The 21,251-nt window shown below is 41.0% G+C and overlaps 1 protein-coding gene across 1 annotated transcript in view; it reads left to right on the top strand.

Moving 5' to 3' along the window:
- LOC142216856 (ovochymase-2-like) overlaps positions 1-21,251 on the top strand; it is a 96,087-nt gene that overhangs the window by 55,760 nt on the left and 19,076 nt on the right. Inside the window, exons 13-18 of the mRNA XM_075284907.1 lie at positions 4,549-4,649; positions 6,505-6,782; positions 6,895-7,058; positions 8,744-8,930; positions 12,184-12,402; positions 13,525-13,665. Coding sequence (XP_075141008.1) covers positions 4,549-4,649; positions 6,505-6,782; positions 6,895-7,058; positions 8,744-8,930; positions 12,184-12,402; positions 13,525-13,665 — 1,090 coding nt within the window. The remainder of the gene's footprint in view (positions 1-4,548; positions 4,650-6,504; positions 6,783-6,894; positions 7,059-8,743; positions 8,931-12,183; positions 12,403-13,524; positions 13,666-21,251) is intronic.

Here is a 21,251-nt window from a genome sequence, read left to right as displayed (position 1 = left end):
CATAAGATCACTGTACACAGTGCTTGACCCTGATAAAATATAGATTCACTGTATAACCCCAAGGAACGTTTTGCAAATGAGCCCTATGGAGTAATGCCTCTTTGGAGAGTTCATTTGTGTATTGACAAAAACAGCAATATCTTCCCAGTTTTCTTCAGATGACCCTGACATATCTGCTAGGAGGAGTCGATAGGTTTGGCTCTGATGACAGACCTGTACGTCCTTGTAGCATTACACTGGCTGTTATTACAGCAGGAGCTCCTCTAGACAAAGGCAGGGATGGTATATTACCTGGCCATCATCTGATCTGCTAGGGGCCCGGAACTGTAGATGCTGCTGGGCCCTAAAGGACCCAGATCAGCTCTGCAGTTTAAGTTAGGAGGCTGAATTCTATTTTTTTTTATGCCTGATTTTTAGTGTAAATAGCATACCTTCCAACTTTCAAAGGACAGAAAGAGGGACAGTATATGCGGCACACTGTGCAAGCCGTGGCAAATTTAGCTCCACCCACTTCTATTTTGACTTTGCCCATTTCTAGTTTAATTAGCCCCTTCAGCTGCACTAGTTTAATGTCCCCTTCAGCTATTCTCATAGTTTAATGTCCCCTTCCATATGCCCCAGTTTAATGTCCCCCTTCAGCCACTCACACAGGTACTCCAAAATGGTACCGATCAAAACTACAGCTAGTCTGGCAAAAAACAACTAAAGTTGTCAAAAGTTCATAAATAAAGCTTATAGAAAATGTGAAAAAATACAAATGAAAAAAGTGCTTATATTTTTCAGCCCCAATATAGGGCATGATGCTTATTTTTTCAGCAATTAGTCCAAAAGCAATCCAAATTAAGGACAGTAAAAAAAAAAAGCCAAAGCACTCGTCACCATCTGTAAAAGTATTTCCTTTATTGCGATGTGTGAATCAGGATACAGAGTTCAGCCTGCAACCATTTTGAATCTGAATGGTTTCTCCCTCATAGATATGATTCTACAAAACTTTGAGAAACCCCAAAAATCACAATACCCTTAAATATATAATCCAAAGTGTACCAATGATATTTTACCTACATTATAAAAAAAAAAAAAAAAAAAAAAAAAACAGAACATTTTGGTTATTTGGTTCAGTAGGTCCTAAAGCATCTCTCTTTAATATTAACTCCTAAAAAAAGTATTGTGTTACCCCCAACATGGTGAACATTTTACATGTGTTGATCCTTCTGAATTAAACAAGAAGAACTTTCCTATTTTGAATATATGTGTTTTCTGAACCATACTTAGGCCAAATAATTTTTTCAATGTAGGTTATTGCTCCATGTTGTGAAAACATAGCAAACTGCATACTTGCAAGGTGGATGGGATTCTGGCTAGGGTTGAGTGATCGGAATCGAAAAAGATCGGATTCCGATCGGCGATCAAGTAAATTTCACGATCGCGATCGGAATTCTGATCCCGATCTTTTCCAGCGGGATTGAGATCGGAGGTTATCTCAAGATCGGCTCAACCCTAAAAGTGAATTTTCCCATAGAGAAGCATTGACTACGGTTGAGCGATCAGGATCGGAAAAGATCGGATTCCGATCGGCAATTGAGCAAATTTCAAGATTGCGATCGGGATCGCCTAGAAAATGATCACAAATCAGATTTTAAAATCGATCCTGAAATCTCAAGATCGGCTCAATCCTAATTCTGGGTAATCCCATCCACACATTGCGGAAAAAAATCTGCAGCCGAAAAGCTGCATTGTCAAAAATTTCAGCATGTCAATTATACCTGTTGCATGACCTTATAAACAACAATATATGTTTTGCATGTTATAAAACTATTAATGTAAATTGCACAGCCTCCCAAATTAAGAGTCCCATGCGACTCAAGTATTTACAATAATTACACTGATCGCATTGAAAATTACCTCTCGTCACATTTCTAATTAACCAATTACCTTCCTGACATACATTTTTACACCTTCTAAAAGACATAATTGGCATATGTTGTCCCACTTCCGTTAATAATAGCAATTGGCTCTGACCGATGTTCTAGTTTATTGGTACTGTCCAAATACTTCTTTCCACAGGGCTAAATTGTAATGAAAAGCAAACCTTTTTCTATCTCAGACAACACAAGTAGTATGGCTAAACCAACTGTAAGGCAAATATGCAATCGTATATGCAGAGCACTGGACTGCTAACGCTGGGTTCACACCTGCGTTCAGGGTCTCCGTACTATGGTTTTAGTCTTCTGCATGGCAGAAGACGGAAACCATAGACCGGGTCCGGCCGTGCGCGGCGGTGAGCGTTTTAGGCTCTCCGCCGAAACCGGATTTTTTTGTCCGGACACAGAGTAGTGCATGTCCGACTCTGTGTCCGGATTATAAAACCCGGTTTTGCGGCGGAGAGCGCAAAACGCTCACTGCCGCGCACGGCCGGGCAGCTTTCTCACCCATTCAAATGAATGGGTGAGAAAGTCTCCTGCAGGCTTCCGTCTCCTGCATCTGTTTTATGCAGGAAACGGAAACCTGCAATAAGGACCGAACAACGCAGATGTGAACGAGCCCTGAGGAGCGTGATACAATGCAAAAAAAATAAATAAAAAATTCCAACATTCCAAATATATAAAATGTAATTTTACGTCATCAGATTAAAAAAAAAACATCCAATTGACGAGGATCCAAGACATGGTAGGATCAAATGTATAGCCTACACGTTTCAGGAAGCACATAGCTAAGAGTAAGGGACTTCCCAAAACGCATAAGCTATACATTTGATTTCATCATGTCTTGGATCCTCGTCAATTGGATTTTTTTTTAATCTGATGAAGTAAGAGTATATTTGGCATGATGAAATTTTTTTTATTTATTTTTTTGCTTTTCCTATCTTATCTCCTTCTAGGACAGTGATGGCGAACCTATGGCACGCGTGCCAGAGAGGGCACGCAGAGCCCTCCATGCTGGCATGCGTGCGGTCGCCCGGATCGCTCACCAACAGGGAATCCGGTACAGGATTCCCCGTTGATGAGCGATCACTGCCTTCAGTTGTATGTGCAAATGCACATACAGCTGAAAGCTGTCAGGGTAGGCCGCGGATCGCGCGACCGTGGCCTACACTGGCTGCAGAGTTTGACCTCTGCCCCGACGCGGGCGCGATGACGTCATCAGCGCCGCCAGTGACAAGAAGGTGGATGCCGGCGGCTCTTCAGGGGTGAGTATGAGAGTGGCTCACTGTGTATATGATGTTGGGGGGAGCGCTTATAATACTTGGTGGGGTGTATGATACTGAGGGGGAGTGTATAATACTGGGGGGGCTTATAATACTGAGGGGGCTTATAATACTGGGGGGGAGTGTATAATACTGGGGGGAGTGTATAATACTGGGGGAGCTTATAATACTGGGTGGGGTGTATAATACTGGGGGGAGTGTATAATACTGAGGGAGCTTATAATACTGGGGGGAGTGTATAATACTGGGGGGGCTTATAATACTGGGTGGGGTGTATAATACTGGGTGGGGTGTATAATACTGGGGGGGCTTATAATACTGGGGGGAGTGTATAATACTGGGGGGGCTTATAATACTGGGTGGGGTGTATAATACTGGGGGGAGTGTATAATACTGGGGGGCTTATAATACTGGGGGGGGGCCTATTTATAAGCACACAATACTGTGTGTGGATGCCACTGTGGAGCATATAATCCTGTGGGGGGGGGGACACCTACTGCGGAGCATATAACACTGGGGGGCTACTGTGGTACTGTGGAGAATATAATATTGTGTGGTGGGCCCACTGCAGAGCATATAATACTGTCTGGGGTCCCCTCACTATTTATATCACACAGTATCTGTTTTATAGCAGACGTGATATTAGTACAGGATGTAAGAATATTACACGGTAACTATAAAACAGATCCTGTGCGATGTAAATAGTGAAAATTAATTGTTCAAAGTACCAAATGCCGAGACCTTTACATTTCAGTACAACGTTGTTTGTATTATTGAAAGCTCTGTAAAGCCCCACATGACTGTAATTTTTGGTCAGTAACTGTCCGCAATTGTGGATCCGCATAGTATTAAGTCTATATTGTCGTGTTGGCACTCCGCGAAAATTTTGTGGGTTTTGGGTTGCAGTTTGGGCACTCGGTCTCTAAAAGGTTCGCCATCACTGTTCTAGGACATCTCAAGATTTTTATCTGATCTAATCTATTAACTTTTCCTCCAGTGCTCTTAAAAAATTTTCTCTAGCTAACCCTACTGCTTACAATCACACCAAGGGTGGGTTCACACTACTGTTGGATATCTGTTATGATAGTGTCCGTTAAAAAAAAAATACAAAAAAAGACACCTATCCTAAAAGACATTAATGGACACTAACTGTCCATTTTTTTAACAGTTTTTTCTATGTGGAATTAAATCTAGAGTAAAAAAATGAATGAATGAATGAATGAATGAATGGAAGGAAAGAAGGTTTACCACCAATTTTTGAGGTGTAAAATGCTTCTGCCTTCTACTAGAGCCACTCTTCCAGGATTTAAGCAGCTCCCTAAACCATGGCTTCTCATTTTCAGGTGTGGCCAAGTTCCCGTAATGAAACCATTTTCTTCCACACGTGCGGAGGCACCCTCATTCACAAGAACTGGGTCCTCACTGCAGCCCACTGCTTCATTAAGTAAGTCTGCTTCATAACTCACATCATTCATGTTAATTTCATAAAAAGCTGTATTTGCTGCAAAGGATGGATTTCTTAATGACCATTGTACACGCTATACACTTCACACACCATGTTTACAGACTACCACTATAGTCAGTACTACAATATTATATTACTTGCAGAATGCCTGTAAAGTATACTAAATGAGGCCCTCTTTAAATGCAGTCATCATAGAGGTATTATTCTGTTAATATCTAGTTGTGACTGCTGTATTTTAGGGCTCCATCAGAAGACCAACCAGAAAGTTATAAGTAATTGAACTCTTAGGGCCCCTTCACACGGCGTAAGTGCGCCGCTCATTTAGACACGTATACACGTGTTGGAGCGCGGCGCTTCAAAACAGAGCCCATTGATTTCAATGGGAAGCGCACATGTATCGGCATATACGAGCGCTTCCCATTTAAATCAATGGGCTCTGTTTTGAAGTGCTGCGCTCGGACACGTGTATACGTGTCTAAATGAGCGGCGCGCTTACGCCGTGTGAAGGGGCCCTTAGGCTAAGGACCCATGTTGTGAACACGCAGCTTTGTTTGTTGCAGATATTGCTGCGATTCTTTTTTTTTAGCTAAAACCAAGAATGGCTACAAAAGGAATGGAAAATATAAAGGAAGTTCTTACACTTCTACCTTCTGCTAAATCCACTACCGGCTTTGGCTCAAAAAAATGCAACAAAATCTGCAACAAAAAAAAAACTTTGTTTCCGCTATGTGGGGCCTCAGCCTTATTCTCCAAGTGGGTGGTAACCTTTTGTTTTTCCCAAAGAAAATAAAAGGTTCCCATTCACAATCTACATGTAGCATTACAAGGGCCATATGTTTTGAACAGATAGCTGGATCTCAAAAATAAAAAAAAGAACTTATTGATCAGGGGCATAGCAGCAATGAAATGAGATATGTCATTTAGCATTTTGTACTTGCTGACAGATCCTCTTTAGAGATTCTAGGAATCATTGTTGTCTATAGACAAAACTATTAAATTAGACCCGCCTGTAATAGACTTACAAGTTAATTTACCTAAATGAAAATAGATGGTTGCCTTGTTTTATCAGATTGTGTCCACAAAAGTTTGTTTCCGCTTTTATTAAATGCCCCTCACATGACATTATGCTGCCTTCAGCATATTTCATGCAAGGGTAAATAAAATAAGTGCTTACTTATCTGCCTTAAAACATGCTGAGACTAACAGTATGACGTGCTGAGACTATCATATATATATATATATATATATATATATATATATATATATATATATATATTAATAATGCATTTTATTTATATAGCGCCAACATATTCTGCAGCACTGTACAATATGTAGGGTTCAAGTATAAACGAAAAAGATAAATTACAAAGAAATAGTCAATTTACACAATAGGACTGAGGGCTCTTCTCACAAGAGCTTACAATCTATGAGGTAGAAAGGGTGACACAAGAGGTAGCAGGTGTGGCATCGGAGGTAATCCGCTTTCCATAGACCCCAATGTTAAAAAAAAATTGGAATGGTTGCTGTCCATCTGGAACCCTTATTTTTTAAATGGAGAAAAGGTCCTGAAAGTCCAACTTCTTTCTCTGCCCAAAAGAGCGGACATCGTAGTTAGACTTTTCTTCTAGATTAATTGAAGTTTTCTTGATATACTTGCTATTATTACTTTATCTTTATAGCCATTTTACATCTTGATCACATCTACACCCCCTTAAATTTACATTTTTGCAGCCTTGGCTCCATGAGATCAGTGAATGGGGCCATGGATCACGGCCCAGCTATATGTGCACGGTCATGTGGATGTAACCTTAATCTCTTTTTTTTTTACTTTTAGTTATGCAGATGAATTATATCGTTGGCAAATGTGTCTTGGAAAACACAACTTAACTCTGGTTGAACCCACAGAAGAGTGCTACAAAATTCTTGGTATCTACCGTCATGAAGGGTTTGTCTATCCTGAAATACCAGCTTTAGAATTTGACATTGCTTTGGTGAGGCTAGATGGAGAAGTAGTGGCCAATGACTACATTGATTTTGCTTGTCTGCCACCACACAATCAGATTCTGTCTGAAAACTATAGATGTCATGCAACTGGATGGGGAGATGAGACAGGTAATATTACTACAGCTCCAATAATAAAGCGTTAATAACATCAACCGATCAAATAAAATATTTGGTAGATAAGGATATATATGTAAGAATTCTGTAATATTTATTCATGCAGGAAATTCATTGGCACCAAAAGCTGCTGAAGGGTTAAACCAGGTAGCATTACCTGTTATTTCATATGAAGTCTGCAAAACACCCCAATATTGGTGGTTTCAGATAAAGGACTCAATGATCTGTGCTGGCTACGTTCTTCCAGATGAGTTAAAGTCAGTTTGTCAGGTTAGTTATTTTTCTTCCATTATCTGTAAGTTTGGGTTTACATACATCTTTGGGCCCCTGTGGCCGCTATCGTTACTGGTATGATGGTCTGAACTAGATATGCATGGATGATTTGTTAGGCTAGCAACACTGTTGAGGATGTGCAATTATATACGCTACAATTACTATGAACAATATTTGTAACAGAAGGAATCATTTTCCACCAGAACAAGCATTTACATATTTGCAGTTATCTTTCAATGTCTGCCCCTTTCACAGTCACAATCCATTTTATGAAAATGCTTAGTATATTGGATGCACTAAGAGAAACGTTACCTGTCTATGACCATGCACAAATACATACAATATAAATATAGCTATTCTCTAAGGGTGGTTTCACGCAGCTTTTTCTAGAAATTTGGCACTGCAGTATTTGATGTAAATCGGAAAAGCTTTTTACAGTCCTACAGGGCAGAAAAATACGCTCTGCAGACATGCTGCGATTTTCAAAACGCTACATGGGGACTTAGCCTCAGCATCATTATTATATATTAAAAGTTGCTCATATTTGGTCCCTGCAACATGTTGGATACAAGGTATATCATCAAAATTAAATGTTCTTCAAAGTCACTTATACTTTAAACTGTCGGATATTTGATTTTCTTACAGTATTTGTGTCATTAATACATTTTGTAACATACTTTATTAATAAATTTTGGATCATTTCTGTGAAATCTTGCATTTTTTCACTCTTTCCCTTGCTTCTGTATTGAGAGCTGCCTCTCACTGAATGTTACTGTGTACGGGTTTGTATGCTTTATAATGTCGGAGATGTAGCTGTTTGAAGTGGCCCTCCCCTACCCTCATTTTCTCTACTTCTTATACAGCCCCGTACTACCTTACACAGCAACATTCAATGAGAGGCAGAGACAGCTCTCAATACAAAGGGAAGAGTGAAAAATGCAGCAATTTGTTAACTTTATTAATGACACAAATAGTGCCAGAAATCAAAAGTTGTCCAAAAGTTCAGCTACACTTTAATACATCCTTTCATAACCCTGTCTTTACTAAAGAAGCACTTTGACAAAAATTGTTATTCTCTGTCCTGTCCTAGAAAGGTACATTGTAAAATATAGTGATGGTAATCTTTCTGGTGGCAGTATTTGTTAGTTACCCACTCCCATCACGACTTCTGTCTCATGTGACCATCAATAAGACTCTCCAACTGACACAGACTTTTGTGTGTGGACAAGAAGTCAGTTTCCCTACTTAGGGTAAGTTCATTTTGCGGCCGCAAAATCAGGGGCGCAAAATAATGCGGCGTATACGCTCCTAACTCCCATTGAAATCAATAGGATCTTTTACAGCGCGCAAATTCTGACACGCCGTATATGTGCCAGATCACGCTCAACGTTACATTGTGTGAACTTACCCTTATTCCTACAAGGCTCATATCAAGGCCCTCATAGAAATTAATATAGAAACTGAAGCTCTGTCCATACTTAAGATGACTTAATGGGAACATGACACAACTGAGAAGTATGGATAACCAACAAATAGAACAAGGCATGGAATACCAATGCGTATTACATCATGTACCTTCCTAACAGGCCACAGAATGAACATTTTTGTATTTTAAGTGTTTCCTACCTACAATTTAATAAAATAGTACAATAATGTCTCTTGCACTCTTTTTGATGCTTTAGGGGGATTCAGGAGGACCACTGGTTTGCCCTTCTTCTGCTAACAGCTCAATCTGGGAAGTTCATGGAATAACCAGTTTTGGACCCATTGGCTGTATTATGGATAAAAAGCCCAGCGTTTTCACCCGTTCATCTGCTCACCTCAATTGGATAGATACAGTCATCAAAAAGGACATATATGATAATTTCTGTAGGTATTTTTCATAAACTCTTCACACAAACACACACACACACACACACACACACACACACATATATATATATATATATATATATATATATATATATATATATATATCTTAAAATTTATGTAGTATAACCTTTATGCTAAGGCCTCACGTAGCGAGTTGAAGCCAAAATCACTGCGGGAAAAACAATTCATCTGCTTGTTTGTTGCTGTGTCTTTTTTTTTTAAGCCAAAGCCAGGAGTGGTTTGAGCAGAAAGGAGAAATATAAGAGCTTCCCATTGTCAATGTCAAATTCTTATATTTCCCATTGCTTTTGTAACCACTCCTGGCTTTGGTTTAATGTTGCAGAAACGTTTTAACCGCCCTGGACACTCAAAGAAAAGAAAGATACTACATTTTACAGAACAAGCAAAGTGAAAGAGATTTCATTAATCTCATTCATGCAAAAAAAATAAAATAGCTGCAGAAAATCTGTGTTTCACTACATGAGGCCTCAGCCTAAGCCAGTAATGGCTAAGATGGGAATATATGTTCAATGTCCCGATCACCTGGCTGGGAGTTATGAAACTTGGGCTATGTTATTCCATAACTCTCAGAAGAAGAGACTATGAGCTACGGACATTTCTATCTATCAGACAATGGTGAATAGGCCATAAAAGACTGAAAATACCCAAGTAAGCCACAAAAAATGCTATGAAAAAGACTGCAGTGGAGACTAGAGATGAGCGAACACTGTTCAGATCAGCCGATCCGAACAGCACGCACCCATAGAAATGAATGGAAACACCTGTGACGCCGGCCGGCCACCGGCAAAGTCAGCGTCACAGGTGTTTCCATTCATTTCTATGGGTGCGTGCTGTTCGGATCGGCTACAGACTTTTCCTCTGTAGATTTTCTGCTTATATTATATCTATACAGAAGACGCTAGCGTTTCCGTAGGTATGATTAACATGCTTAAATTCTAGAAACCACGCATCTTTTTTCCATGTTTCCAATTGTTTTTTGAAATGTGTGGATGGGATTAGCCATAATTCCATCCATTTTGCAGGTAATGTAAAACGTTGCTTGTTCACAACGTGGTGCCACGGCCTAAATGTTGAGGTGCAAAAGTGTAATTTATTTACATATGAGAGCCAATATATAATATATGCATAATATCAGTAAACATCAAGGAACGATTTATTACCCAAAATATAGCAAAAATTGTGACACAAAACTGGTGCACATGTATGCCAAATTTAGACATTTTTTAAGCCTCATTAAAAATTGGAACATTGGTAAGAGAATTTGTAAAATCTGACAAATTCATTCATGGATGGTGCCATTATTTTGATACATTGCATGAGTCCTTTTGATAACTTTTTTTGTCTTTTTTGGTCTTTGTCTAGTTTTATTCTGTTTGAGTTTAGTATAGTAATTAGAAATCTCTCTCATTGCTTTTTGGAAACTCCATTCTTGTTAATGTCTTTTATCTATACATTTCACATAAACCATGTTTTTCTGAGGAAAGGTGCCTTATTATACTGTGTAATAACTGAAATCCTATTCAGGAGTTCTAACCACAAATCTTAACTTTGCATATGAAACATTGCGTTGGGTGTTTGCAGCATGAATCATATGGGAGAAGGTTCCTTCCCCAGTGCGCAAATATGATATAAATAGCATCAGACTGACAGAGTAAATTAGAAGAGGCACGTCAGTGGGCTCTGCTAAAATGTCTTTTCTTGTCAGCATCTAAGAAACTTAGATTTCACATCTGTAGCAGAAGCTTTTATGTCTCTACATTTATGAAGTTTGTTCTCATTTGAGCAGTTATATTTTAAGGTGACTTTCCTATCAGATTGTTATTTTTTCCATAGCATGAGACAGTAGTTTGTGGGAATTCCATTGCAGACCTGGCCCCAGGGAATTCCCACCTCCAATGATATCTAGAGAATATTACAAAGTAATACAATATTTATATTATATCCAAGCATAAATACGGTTCTGTACACTCTGACATTCAGAGGTTTCATTGGGGTTTCAATTGCCCTTATATGTATTTTGTTGGCAAAACAGTGCAGTCTGCAGAGCTATTCTGTCAATGGAGACCATTGCGATCACTGGTATCTATTTGATCGAGGATTTAGCATAAATAAAGTTTCCTTAAGGCTCCATTAAGGAATTATTTTTGTCATTCTCTTAACTGTTATTTTTCATGCTGCATCTTTATCTATAAGTTTATGGAACAAACGGTGTACCTGTATGTGTCCCTTCATATTTACATAAGGCTACATGGAGATTTTTCTCTGTTTGCATCTTCTTTTAGAAAGTTTTAGACCACAAACCAGTAATCCCTGCCCTATATTCTATACATTGTCATTCTAAAAACTGCTTATCATGGATAGGTAGTACAATACATTTTTCCTCCTGTCATTTACTCCCCACTTAGGCCGGTTGCAGATGACTGTGGCCTTGTTCAGTGTGCTATTTGTGTATATCGCAGACAGCACGCTGACCCAATGGGCCCATACACATGACCATGAATTTCACGGTCCTATGTGTGGGCCGACAGTCCAGGTCACAAAATATAGAACAGGTCCCATTCCTGTCCTATTTTGTGGCCCTTGTGTCCGTGGCTCCTACTCATTTAATGAAAGGAACTGCAGAAGCAGGGGGGAACACAGGGGACATCCTCACATCCCCCATGTGTCACCCATGCTTTGAATTCACGGCCGGCCAGTTGCAGCACGGTCGACTGCAACCGGCCTGAGGGCCAGTGCACACAGTTTTTTGGCGCTGATTTTGACGCTGAATCCGCCTCAAAATCAGCCTCCAAAAAAAACCTACCAATAGAGTTCTATGGGGAGTCTTTTTTTGGAAGCTGATTTGGAGGCGTATTTAGTGTCAAACTCAACGCCAAAAAACTGTGTGTGCATTGACCCTTAGTAGTGATGATAAGGTGATAAGATTCATTCTCATTGTAGGCACTGTTAGGTGTTTAGCCACTTGATGTTAGCACATTTGTAGCATTTTATTACTGATTGCATATGCAGACATAATAGGTTAATAAATAGTAATAATAATGACGTGAAAAAAATATAAAATTGATAGATGGTAGTGTCTAGTTTCTCATAGTCTCCCCTTGTACACATAATAGTGTTTGCAGCTTCTAATAGTCTCATAAATTGGGGGATATTGATTTGTCTCACATTATGTAAATGCTCATTTTCCAAATAAGTAAATATAACTTTTTTTTTTTTTTTAAATCTCCAGCATCTCGCTGTGGCAGTGCTAAGCACCTCATTGACAGAAATGGGCAGTTCACCTCTATGCGATATCCATCCACATACAGCAATGATGCTGACTGCATTTGGAATATTGTTGCCCCAGATGATAAAGTCATTCATTTACATTTTAATAGCTTTGTGCTTGAGGAAAGTGCTTCCTGCAACAATGACAGGGTTGTGATATCAGATGAACTTGGCATTGTTGGTAAGTATGCTATCAAATTTCTTGCCAAGACAATTCCTGTTATTTACATTATATGCATATTTATTAAGACTGGTGGGTCTAAGGCTAGATTCACACAAAAGATGTGAAAAACGTCTGTGGAAATCAGGGGCACCAGCCTTCATGAATCTCTCATACATGTCAGTGTATGAAGGGATCCAAGAAAACGTACAAGAATAGGACATATTCTATATTTTGATGGTCCATGACAACGGACTGTCAAAATAACGATCATGAGAATAGTCCACATTCACTGACAAAGAAATTGATGTTGCTGTGTTAAAAAATATGAATGTAGCCTAAGGGCCGGTTCACATTGGCACTTGGCTTCTGTCCGGAAGGAGTCTGCATGAGGACCCCCCCGAACAGAATACCAGTGCAATGAGTTTCGTGTGGGCAGTGCGTGGCAAGCACACAGACCCCATTATAGTCTATGGGGTCCGTGTGCCTAACTGTCCAGCACTTGCAGTTGCACTAGTATTCCGTTCGGGGGGATCCTCATGTGGACTCCCTCCGGACGGAAGCCAAGCGTTAATGTGAACCGAGCATAAGAGTAGCTTCACACTACAGTTATACATGTTCGTTGTTCTAATCCATTTTAGGATGAGAGCAATAGATTTTAGCAGCAGTAGAGAGACTGTCAGTCTGTATTCACTCTAATGTGTAAAGTGTAACAGAAGCTTTCTTCCAACATGTTTGTTGCTTTTTAGATGGAAGAAAAAAAATCATTCATGTAGGACTGTTTTTTACATTACAGTGAATGGGAACGGACACCAGACAGAAGGGGGTTTATCTACATCTGTCATACTAATGCCATTAATGTCCATTGCTCTCATCCTACAATGAACATGTAGGATGCCTTAGCCTTACAATGAGTTTACTATCACGTCCTTTATAGGTCCAACACTGGCATCTTATTTGCATAAGAGAAAAAACCTATTAAAAAAAAATAAATTTTAACGTTGTAGTTGTCTGCTAAAGATTTTGTATTGGCTCTTTGTAAAGGTCCTTTAAACCACTTATTTTAACATCAGACAAAACTCTTCTTGGGAAAACCCCATGTAAAAGGACTCTTGATACACATCTTTCATGTTTCCTTTGTAGGTTCCCACTGTGGAAACTATGTACCTGCTGATCTAGTTAGTTTCAGCAACAAGTTAAATGTGAACTTCATAAGCAACAGCAGGCTGGTGGATGCCGGATTTCACGCAACCTGGGAATTTGTGGATCCATCTTCAATACAAAGTAAGCTGAGTCATGCTCTTAAGTTTTTTGTTTTGTTTTTTTAATGTAGATTGTGAGACCCATATAGGGATCACCATGTATTTTTTTCTCCTATCAGTATGTCTTTGTAGAATGGGAGGAAATCCATGCAAACACAGGGAGAACATACAAACTCCTTGCAGATGTTGTTCCTGGCAGGATTCAAACCCAGGACTCCAGCGCTGCAAGGCTGCAGTGCTAACCACTGAGCGACCACTGAGTTGCCCCTACTCTTAAGTTTTTTATCAGTTGAAAAGTTATTAAATAGATATATAGGATATAGCATTGAATTATAGGTAATAATTTACAAATGAAGAATTTTACAGAAGAATTAGACAACAGTAGGGAATCCTAGGAGATTGTTTTTTGAACCTGCAGGTACCCCAGCCTGGAAGGGTATTGGGCCATTGCATCTCTTGATATGGCAAAGACCTATAACAGCATGGTGGTTCACTCTGTATTATGTGGGATTTAAGGACATTTTCATATAGTGGGACTGTCTGCTCTATGCTTCACTCAGGGTTCCTATCAATGCGAATTGTCAGACTCATTCCCACTGTCCCTATTGCTCCTACTGTTTGCTTTGGCTGTAGAGTCTCTGTCCATCACTATTAGGTGAGCAAAGGAGGTTCCTAAGTATGGAACCATTGTTAAATAGGCTTCAGAATAAAACAATGGGCTTAGCATAGTGGGCAATGTGAACCTCAGCAAAATTACATTTAGTTCTCTACATATTGCAAAATGCCACAATATGGTTGCCTCTCAGGATTTTTCACAAGATTCAAGAGCAACAAGAGCATTTTTTGTGATCTTATTTGGAAAGAGGGTAACAGATTTGATTACAAACCTACAGAGGGGGCAAAAACTCCCCATAATTCAACAGGATGAATGATAAACCACATGGAGGGAGAGCAGCAACCTCTGTTGGCTCATGAGTTGACTCTGGCCAGCTGAGCCAGGTCAGACCTATATTTCCCACATTAAGGCAGCATTCACACTGAGTAACGCTGGCGTTTTTTGTGCTTATTTTTGCACATAGCGCCGCGTTAACGCCGCGTATATGCTATGTGCAAAAATAAGCACAAAAAACGCCAGCGTTACTCAGTGTGAATGCTGCCTAAAGGCAACTATAGAAAACATGAGCAGCATGATGGTGTCTCAGTGGTTAGCACTGCTGCCTACCAGCACTGGGGACCTGGTTTGAATCTGACAAAGAACAACATAGTCATGGAGTTGGTTTGTTCTCCCAGCATTTGCATAAGTTTCTTCTCTCCATTCACTACTAAGGTACATATGGAAACAGTTGAGCACACTTGCTTGGTAAGTAGTACCTGTTCTGGACATTTGTGTGGGTCCTACAGTTTGGAACCACATCTATCAAGCAGGTGTCTTAGATGCAGTCACCTGCCTCCCATATATTGCCATAAAAAGGTTATTTTCCTGACTGAGCGTTTGCTAGAAAGGCTGGACAGGTCAAGTGCTATTCATTACATATTACCAACGGGCACTAAACATGTGGATGTTATTGGAAGACAAAATCTTATAGTTTACCTCGGCTAAGATATAATTTTGAGGATCTGCTGACATCTAGTGTAAAAGAGAAAGAACAGCGTTATTGGTTTAACTGTGGATTTATTATCCATTCACTGAATCAGTCGACTAAGAACAGGTCCTTGTATTCCTTCATAAGATAACCCTAGTCATGTCATTGTAATATATACAAGGAAGGGGGGATGTTTTTGATCATTTGTGCAGAAGAATGGTATGAAATGTAGAACAAAACTTTAGTCCCGGAGGGGATTTGCTGCTTGCTTGTTACAATACAGATACAATGCAGAGCACTAAAGCATAGCAGTTTCAAGGTTTATAATACTTGTCGATTTCAGCAGTAAGTTACATACTGTCTTAAAGGTGCAGGCATTCTATAATGGCAATCTGTCTCTTTAGAGCCTCAAATTGGCTTAATTAAAATCACAATGTGGGTACTGTCTGATCCCAGTGCGGTTGGCCCAGATGCAATGCTGAAATGGCGAATGGCCAATCAGTCTCTGGTGGCAAATGAAGAGGTGTGAAAACCCCAATGACATACATCACCTGATAGACGCTGTCACACTGAGAATTTTGGTGTTTGGCTTATCCAAACCCATTCAATAGTTTCTAAGATATAAACTCTTTTAGTTTTGATACAGATTAGGGTCTATTAGCCAAGTAGGCGGTAACACTGTGGTTTCTTTAGGGGCCTTGTCTCTGTGTACTGTATATCAGGCATAAGTGTGCAGGAGTGCAATGGATTTGGCTGGGAGGGTGGTGAGATAGGGTCCCAATCCTTATCATATAATGAAGAAGATCCCACCACGAGACAAATATTCTTTGCTTAGAATGCTTATTTATTTTTCAAAGAATTCAATAATGCTTGGTGAAATAAACGTTTTCGGCCTTATTCGGCCTTCATCAGACTCTACAAAAGCAAAATAAAGAAAAAAATAAAATAAAATAAAATAAACAATGGAACAAAGTGAGTAATACACCATCGCATTATGTCAGAATTTGTACAATAACATCTAGTGGAGAACAAACTGGTATAGCAAATGTACAAAATATACAAAAATTATACAAAAACATCACAGTCGCGTGGTACCGCATAGAGGAAAAAAAGATCAGGCTCGATAACACAGGGAGTCATATTCAAGCCTGTTGGAGAACATAGATGTACATGGAATTGTAAATCGCCTTCCAGCCGTAAGTCCTTGGTCACATGAAGTTTAAGATATAGATTAGGATATATGTAGAGAATGTCCCAATTGTACCAAGAGAAAATATAACAATCTCCCGATTGTATATACACCCCTATGGAGATAAAGAAATAAATTGAGAGTAGAATAACCAGTGGTACGTACCAACTCAAGCTGATGGAGAAGTTGAAGACAAGTGGAAACCAAAAGGTATTTCAGAAGGCCTGTAGATGAATATATATTCGTCAAGATTGATTGTAATGTGCAGGGGTGAAGGTGATACATGTGTCAAGTTGGGTATTGCCTTACCCTCAGTGGGTTGGGGTAGAGGGTGTTATGTTCAGCGTAGTGGAAAGCCGTTTAGTAGATGCTATAGAAGGATATATAACAATGGTCATACTTGTATTTGGAATATTTAGAGGAAACAAGAACAAGATAAAATGGCTTACCCTAAAGCAGGGGCTAAGTGGCTGAATCCATAAAGCAAGGATAAATGCTATTGTGGTTGGAAAAGACTGTCAAAATATAGATAGTGATCAGTATCCCACCCTGTTTTGCATATGACACCTGACACATGACACATGGTGAGGGTTGTTACCTGTATCCCCTCCTAGTGGTGGCTGTGGAGTCTGCAGTATACCCTGAGGATAAAACGTATGGTCGTCATGGCTCTGATGTAGGTCCCCTGGGAGTAAGAGAAGCATGCCCTTGTACATAGAAATCCCCCTTACCTCTGGAGGAATGTGAGGTCCGTCCTCATACATTGGTGGTGTGGCAGCTTCTGCCGGCGGCCAGCGCTATATCTCGCGCTGGACCCGCCCGCAGTGACGTTACGACGTATGCGCGTCATGCGTCACGACGTCCCGCCCGGCGCACGTATCATTCTGTTGAATGATAGAGCAGCCGGTCGATGTATGCCGCGGTCACGTGGTAAATTATTCCCACGTGACCCATCGTCATGGAGACGTCGGCACACATACCAGCCGCAGAGAGCAGCGGTCAGGCTCTGAATCGTCAGCGCGTGACTGGTTACCAAGACAACCTCCCGGCCTACACACTACAAGTGTAAATGTGTATGGCCGGGGGAGGAGGAGCCATGGGGAGACTGAAAGGAATGTTAATGATTGGATATTTGGAGAGAAGCTAACTATTGTGATGTGTAAGTAAAAAGATGAAAGAATAAGGATATATTGAGAATAAGAATATAGAAGTAGATAAGGAACGTCAATAAGAAAATAGAAAATAATAAATAAGAATAGGAGATAGTGAAAGCAAGAGAAATGTAAAGTAAATTGAGAGACCCAGTATTGCAAAGGCTGTGCAATGCGAGATAGTGTTGGACCAAGGATACCTTACTCTGTGGCGTCACAAAGACTCGTCTATCGGCGATTCTGAAAAATCATATAAAACACAAGTTAATGTCAAGAGTCCAACATTAAAGAAAAGCAGAAATGTCGTACTCCCTATTAAGTCCCTGGGGCTCCATTGTCTGAAGTGTGTAGATCCAAAACGCTTCTCTGCGTTTTAGTAGGCGTATTCTGTCACCTCCCCTCCTTGGTGCCTCTACCTGTTCCAGTACTTGGAAACGTAATTGGGCGATATTGTGGTTCTGACCAATGAAGTGAGCTGGTATGGGGAGATGTAGTAACTGGCAACGAATATTCGATTTGTGTTGACGTATACGGGTAATATCGTTATCAGTAGACCTCCTTAGGATCGTACTGGAGGAGAATTATTTTCTCTTCCAGGATACGTATTATAAACAAAGACAGGGCACAGCCATGGGGTCCAATGTGGCCCCCCCATATGCTAATGCATATATGGCAGACTTTGAAGAAACCTGGGTGTACCCATCCCCCCAGTTTCAGACACATTGCCTATTATGGCGGCGTTTTATAGATGACATCTTCTGTTTGTGGACGGGCGGTCTGGATTCATTGCTGATTTTCAGGGATTATATCAACAATATATACCCTGAGCTTCAATTTACTTTAACTCATAGCAATGAATCCATCAGTTTTCTGGACACACTGATTTGTAAGGATAGATCAGGAAACCTGTCCACTGACCTGTATGTGAAGGAAACAGACAGGAACAGTTTGCTTCATTATTCTAGCTTTCATCCTGAAGCAACCAAAAAGTCCTTGCCCAAATCACAATTTACTAGAGTTAAACGTATAGTGGACGATCCACAGAAACGCGCTTCCAGACTGGAAGAGATGCGCCTGAAATTTGGTGAGCGGGGTTATCCTCCTTCAATCCTGGAGGATCCTCCTGCACCTAATACACGAATGGCCAACAGAGTAAAACCAAAAAGGATTCCTTTCATTCATACGTACCATCCCTTCAACTATAAAATTCATCGGATAATTCGCAAGCACTGGGGCACTTTGAAAAGATCATTTCCAAACGTGGAGGAATTTCAAAATGGCTTCATGCCATGTTATAAACGCCCCAAAAATATTCGTGACACCGTAGTGAAGGCAGACCTGGGATCTAATCAGCGAGTATCCAGGCAAACCTTCTTAGATACACCAAGGAGGGGTACTTTCCCTTGCTTAGGCTGCCTTCAATGCTCCAATATACTCAGAGGCGATAAGATCTACCATCCCCTATCGGGACGCACTTTTCCGGCATCAGGGTATTATACATGTGAGTCCACGTATGTGGTCTATCTGATTAAGTGCCCATGCGGTCTCGCATACGTGGGAGAAACTAACCAACGTGTGCGAGACCGCATACGTCAACACAAATCGAATATTCGTTGCCAGTTACTACATCTCCCCATACCAGCTCCCTTCATTGGTCAGAACCACAATATCGCCCAATTACGTTTCCAAGTACTGGAACAGGTAGAGGCACCAAGGAGGGGAGGTGACAGAATACGCCTACTAAAACGCAGAGAAGCGTTTTGGATCTACACACTTCAGACAATGGAGCCCCAGGGACTTAATAGGGAGTACGACATTTCTGCTTTTCTTTAATGTTGGACTCTTGACATTAACTTGTGTTTTATATGATTTTTCAGAATCGCCGATAGACGAGTCTTTGTGACGCCACAGAGTAAGGTATCCTTGGTCCAACACTATCTCGCATTGCACAGCCTTTGCAATACTGGGTCTCTCAATTTACTTTACATTTCTCTTGCTTTCACTATCTCCTATTCTTATTTATTATTTTCTATTTTCTTATTGACGTTCCTTATCTACTTCTATATTCTTATTCTCAATATATCCTTATTCTTTCATCTTTTTACTTACACATCACAATAGTTAGCTTCTCTCCAAATATCCAATCATTAACATTCCTTTCAGTCTCCCCATGGCTCCTCCTCCCCCGGCCATACACATTTACACTTGTAGTGTGTAGGCCGGGAGGTTGTCTTGGTAACCAGTCACGCGCTGACGATTCAGAGCGTGACCGCTGCTCTCTGCGGCTGGTATGTGTGCCGACTAGAGATGAGCGAACAGTGTTCTATCGAACACATGTTCGATCGGATATCAGGGTGTTCGCCATGTTCGAATCGAATCGAACACCACGTGGTAAAGTGCGCCAAAATTCGATTCCCCTCCCACCTTCCCTGGCGCCTTTTTTGCACCAATAACAGCGCAGGGGAGGTGGGACAGGAACTACGACACTGGGGGCATTGAAAAAAATTGGAAAAAGTCATTGGCTGCCGAAATCAGGTGACCTCCATTTTAGACGAATAGTGGATTTCAAATCCGGGTCATATGAGAATGTGAACTTTGTGACTATGAGACAGGGATAGCTGTACAGGCAGGGATAGCTAGGGATAACCTTTATTTAGGGGGGAATGTTATTAAAAATAACTTTTTGGGGCTCTATCGGGTGTGTAATTGTGATTTTTGTGAGATAAACTTTTTCCCATAGGGATGCATTGGCCAGCGCTGATTGGCCGAATTCCGTACTCTGGCCAATCAGTGCTGGCCAATGCATTCTATTAGCTTGATGAAGCAGAGTGTGCACAAGGGTTCAAGCGCACCCTCGGCTCTGATGTAGCAGAGCCGAGGCTGCACAAGGGTTCAAGCGCACCCTCGGCTCTGATGTAGGAGAGCCGAGGGTGCACTTGAACCCTTGTGCACCCTCAGCTCTGCTACATCAGAGCCGAGGGTGCGCTTGAACCCTTGTGCACACTCTGCTTCATCAAGCTAATAGAATGCATTGGCCAGCGCTGATTGGCCAATGTATTCTATTAGCCTGATGAAGTAGAGCTGAATGTGTATGCTAAGCACACACATTCAGCTCTACTTCATCGGGCTAATAGAATGCATTGGCCAGCGCTGATTGGCCAGAGTACGGAACTCGACCAATCAGCGCTGGCTCTGCTGGAGGAGGCGGAGTCTAAGATCGCTCCACACCAGTCTCCATTCAGGTCCGACCTTAGACTCCGCCTCCTCCGGCAGAGCCAGCGCTGATTGGCCGAAGGCTGGCCAATGCATTCCTATGCGAATGCAGAGACTTAGCAGTGCTGAGTCAGTTTTGCTCAACTACACATCTGATGCACACTCGGCACTGCTACATCAGATGTAGCAATCTGATGTAGCAGAGCCGAGGGTGCACTAGAACCCCTGTGCAAACTCAGTTCACGCTAATAGAATGCATTGGCCAGCGCTGATTGGCCAATGCATTCTATTAGCCCGATGAAGTAGAGCTGAATGTGTGTGCTAAGCACACACATTCAGCACTGCTTCATCACGCCAATACAATGCATTAGCCAGTGCTGATTGGCCAGAGTACGGAATTCGGCCAATCAGCGCTGGCTCTGCTGGAGGATGCGGAGTCTAAGGTCGGACCTGAATGGAGACTGGTGTGGAG

This window comes from Leptodactylus fuscus, chromosome 1, assembly GCF_031893055.1.
Source record: "Leptodactylus fuscus isolate aLepFus1 chromosome 1, aLepFus1.hap2, whole genome shotgun sequence".
Lineage (NCBI taxonomy): Eukaryota > Metazoa > Chordata > Amphibia > Anura > Leptodactylidae > Leptodactylus > Leptodactylus fuscus.
The sequence above is the reverse complement of the archived record's forward strand: the minus strand, read 5'-3'. Positions and strand labels throughout refer to the sequence as shown.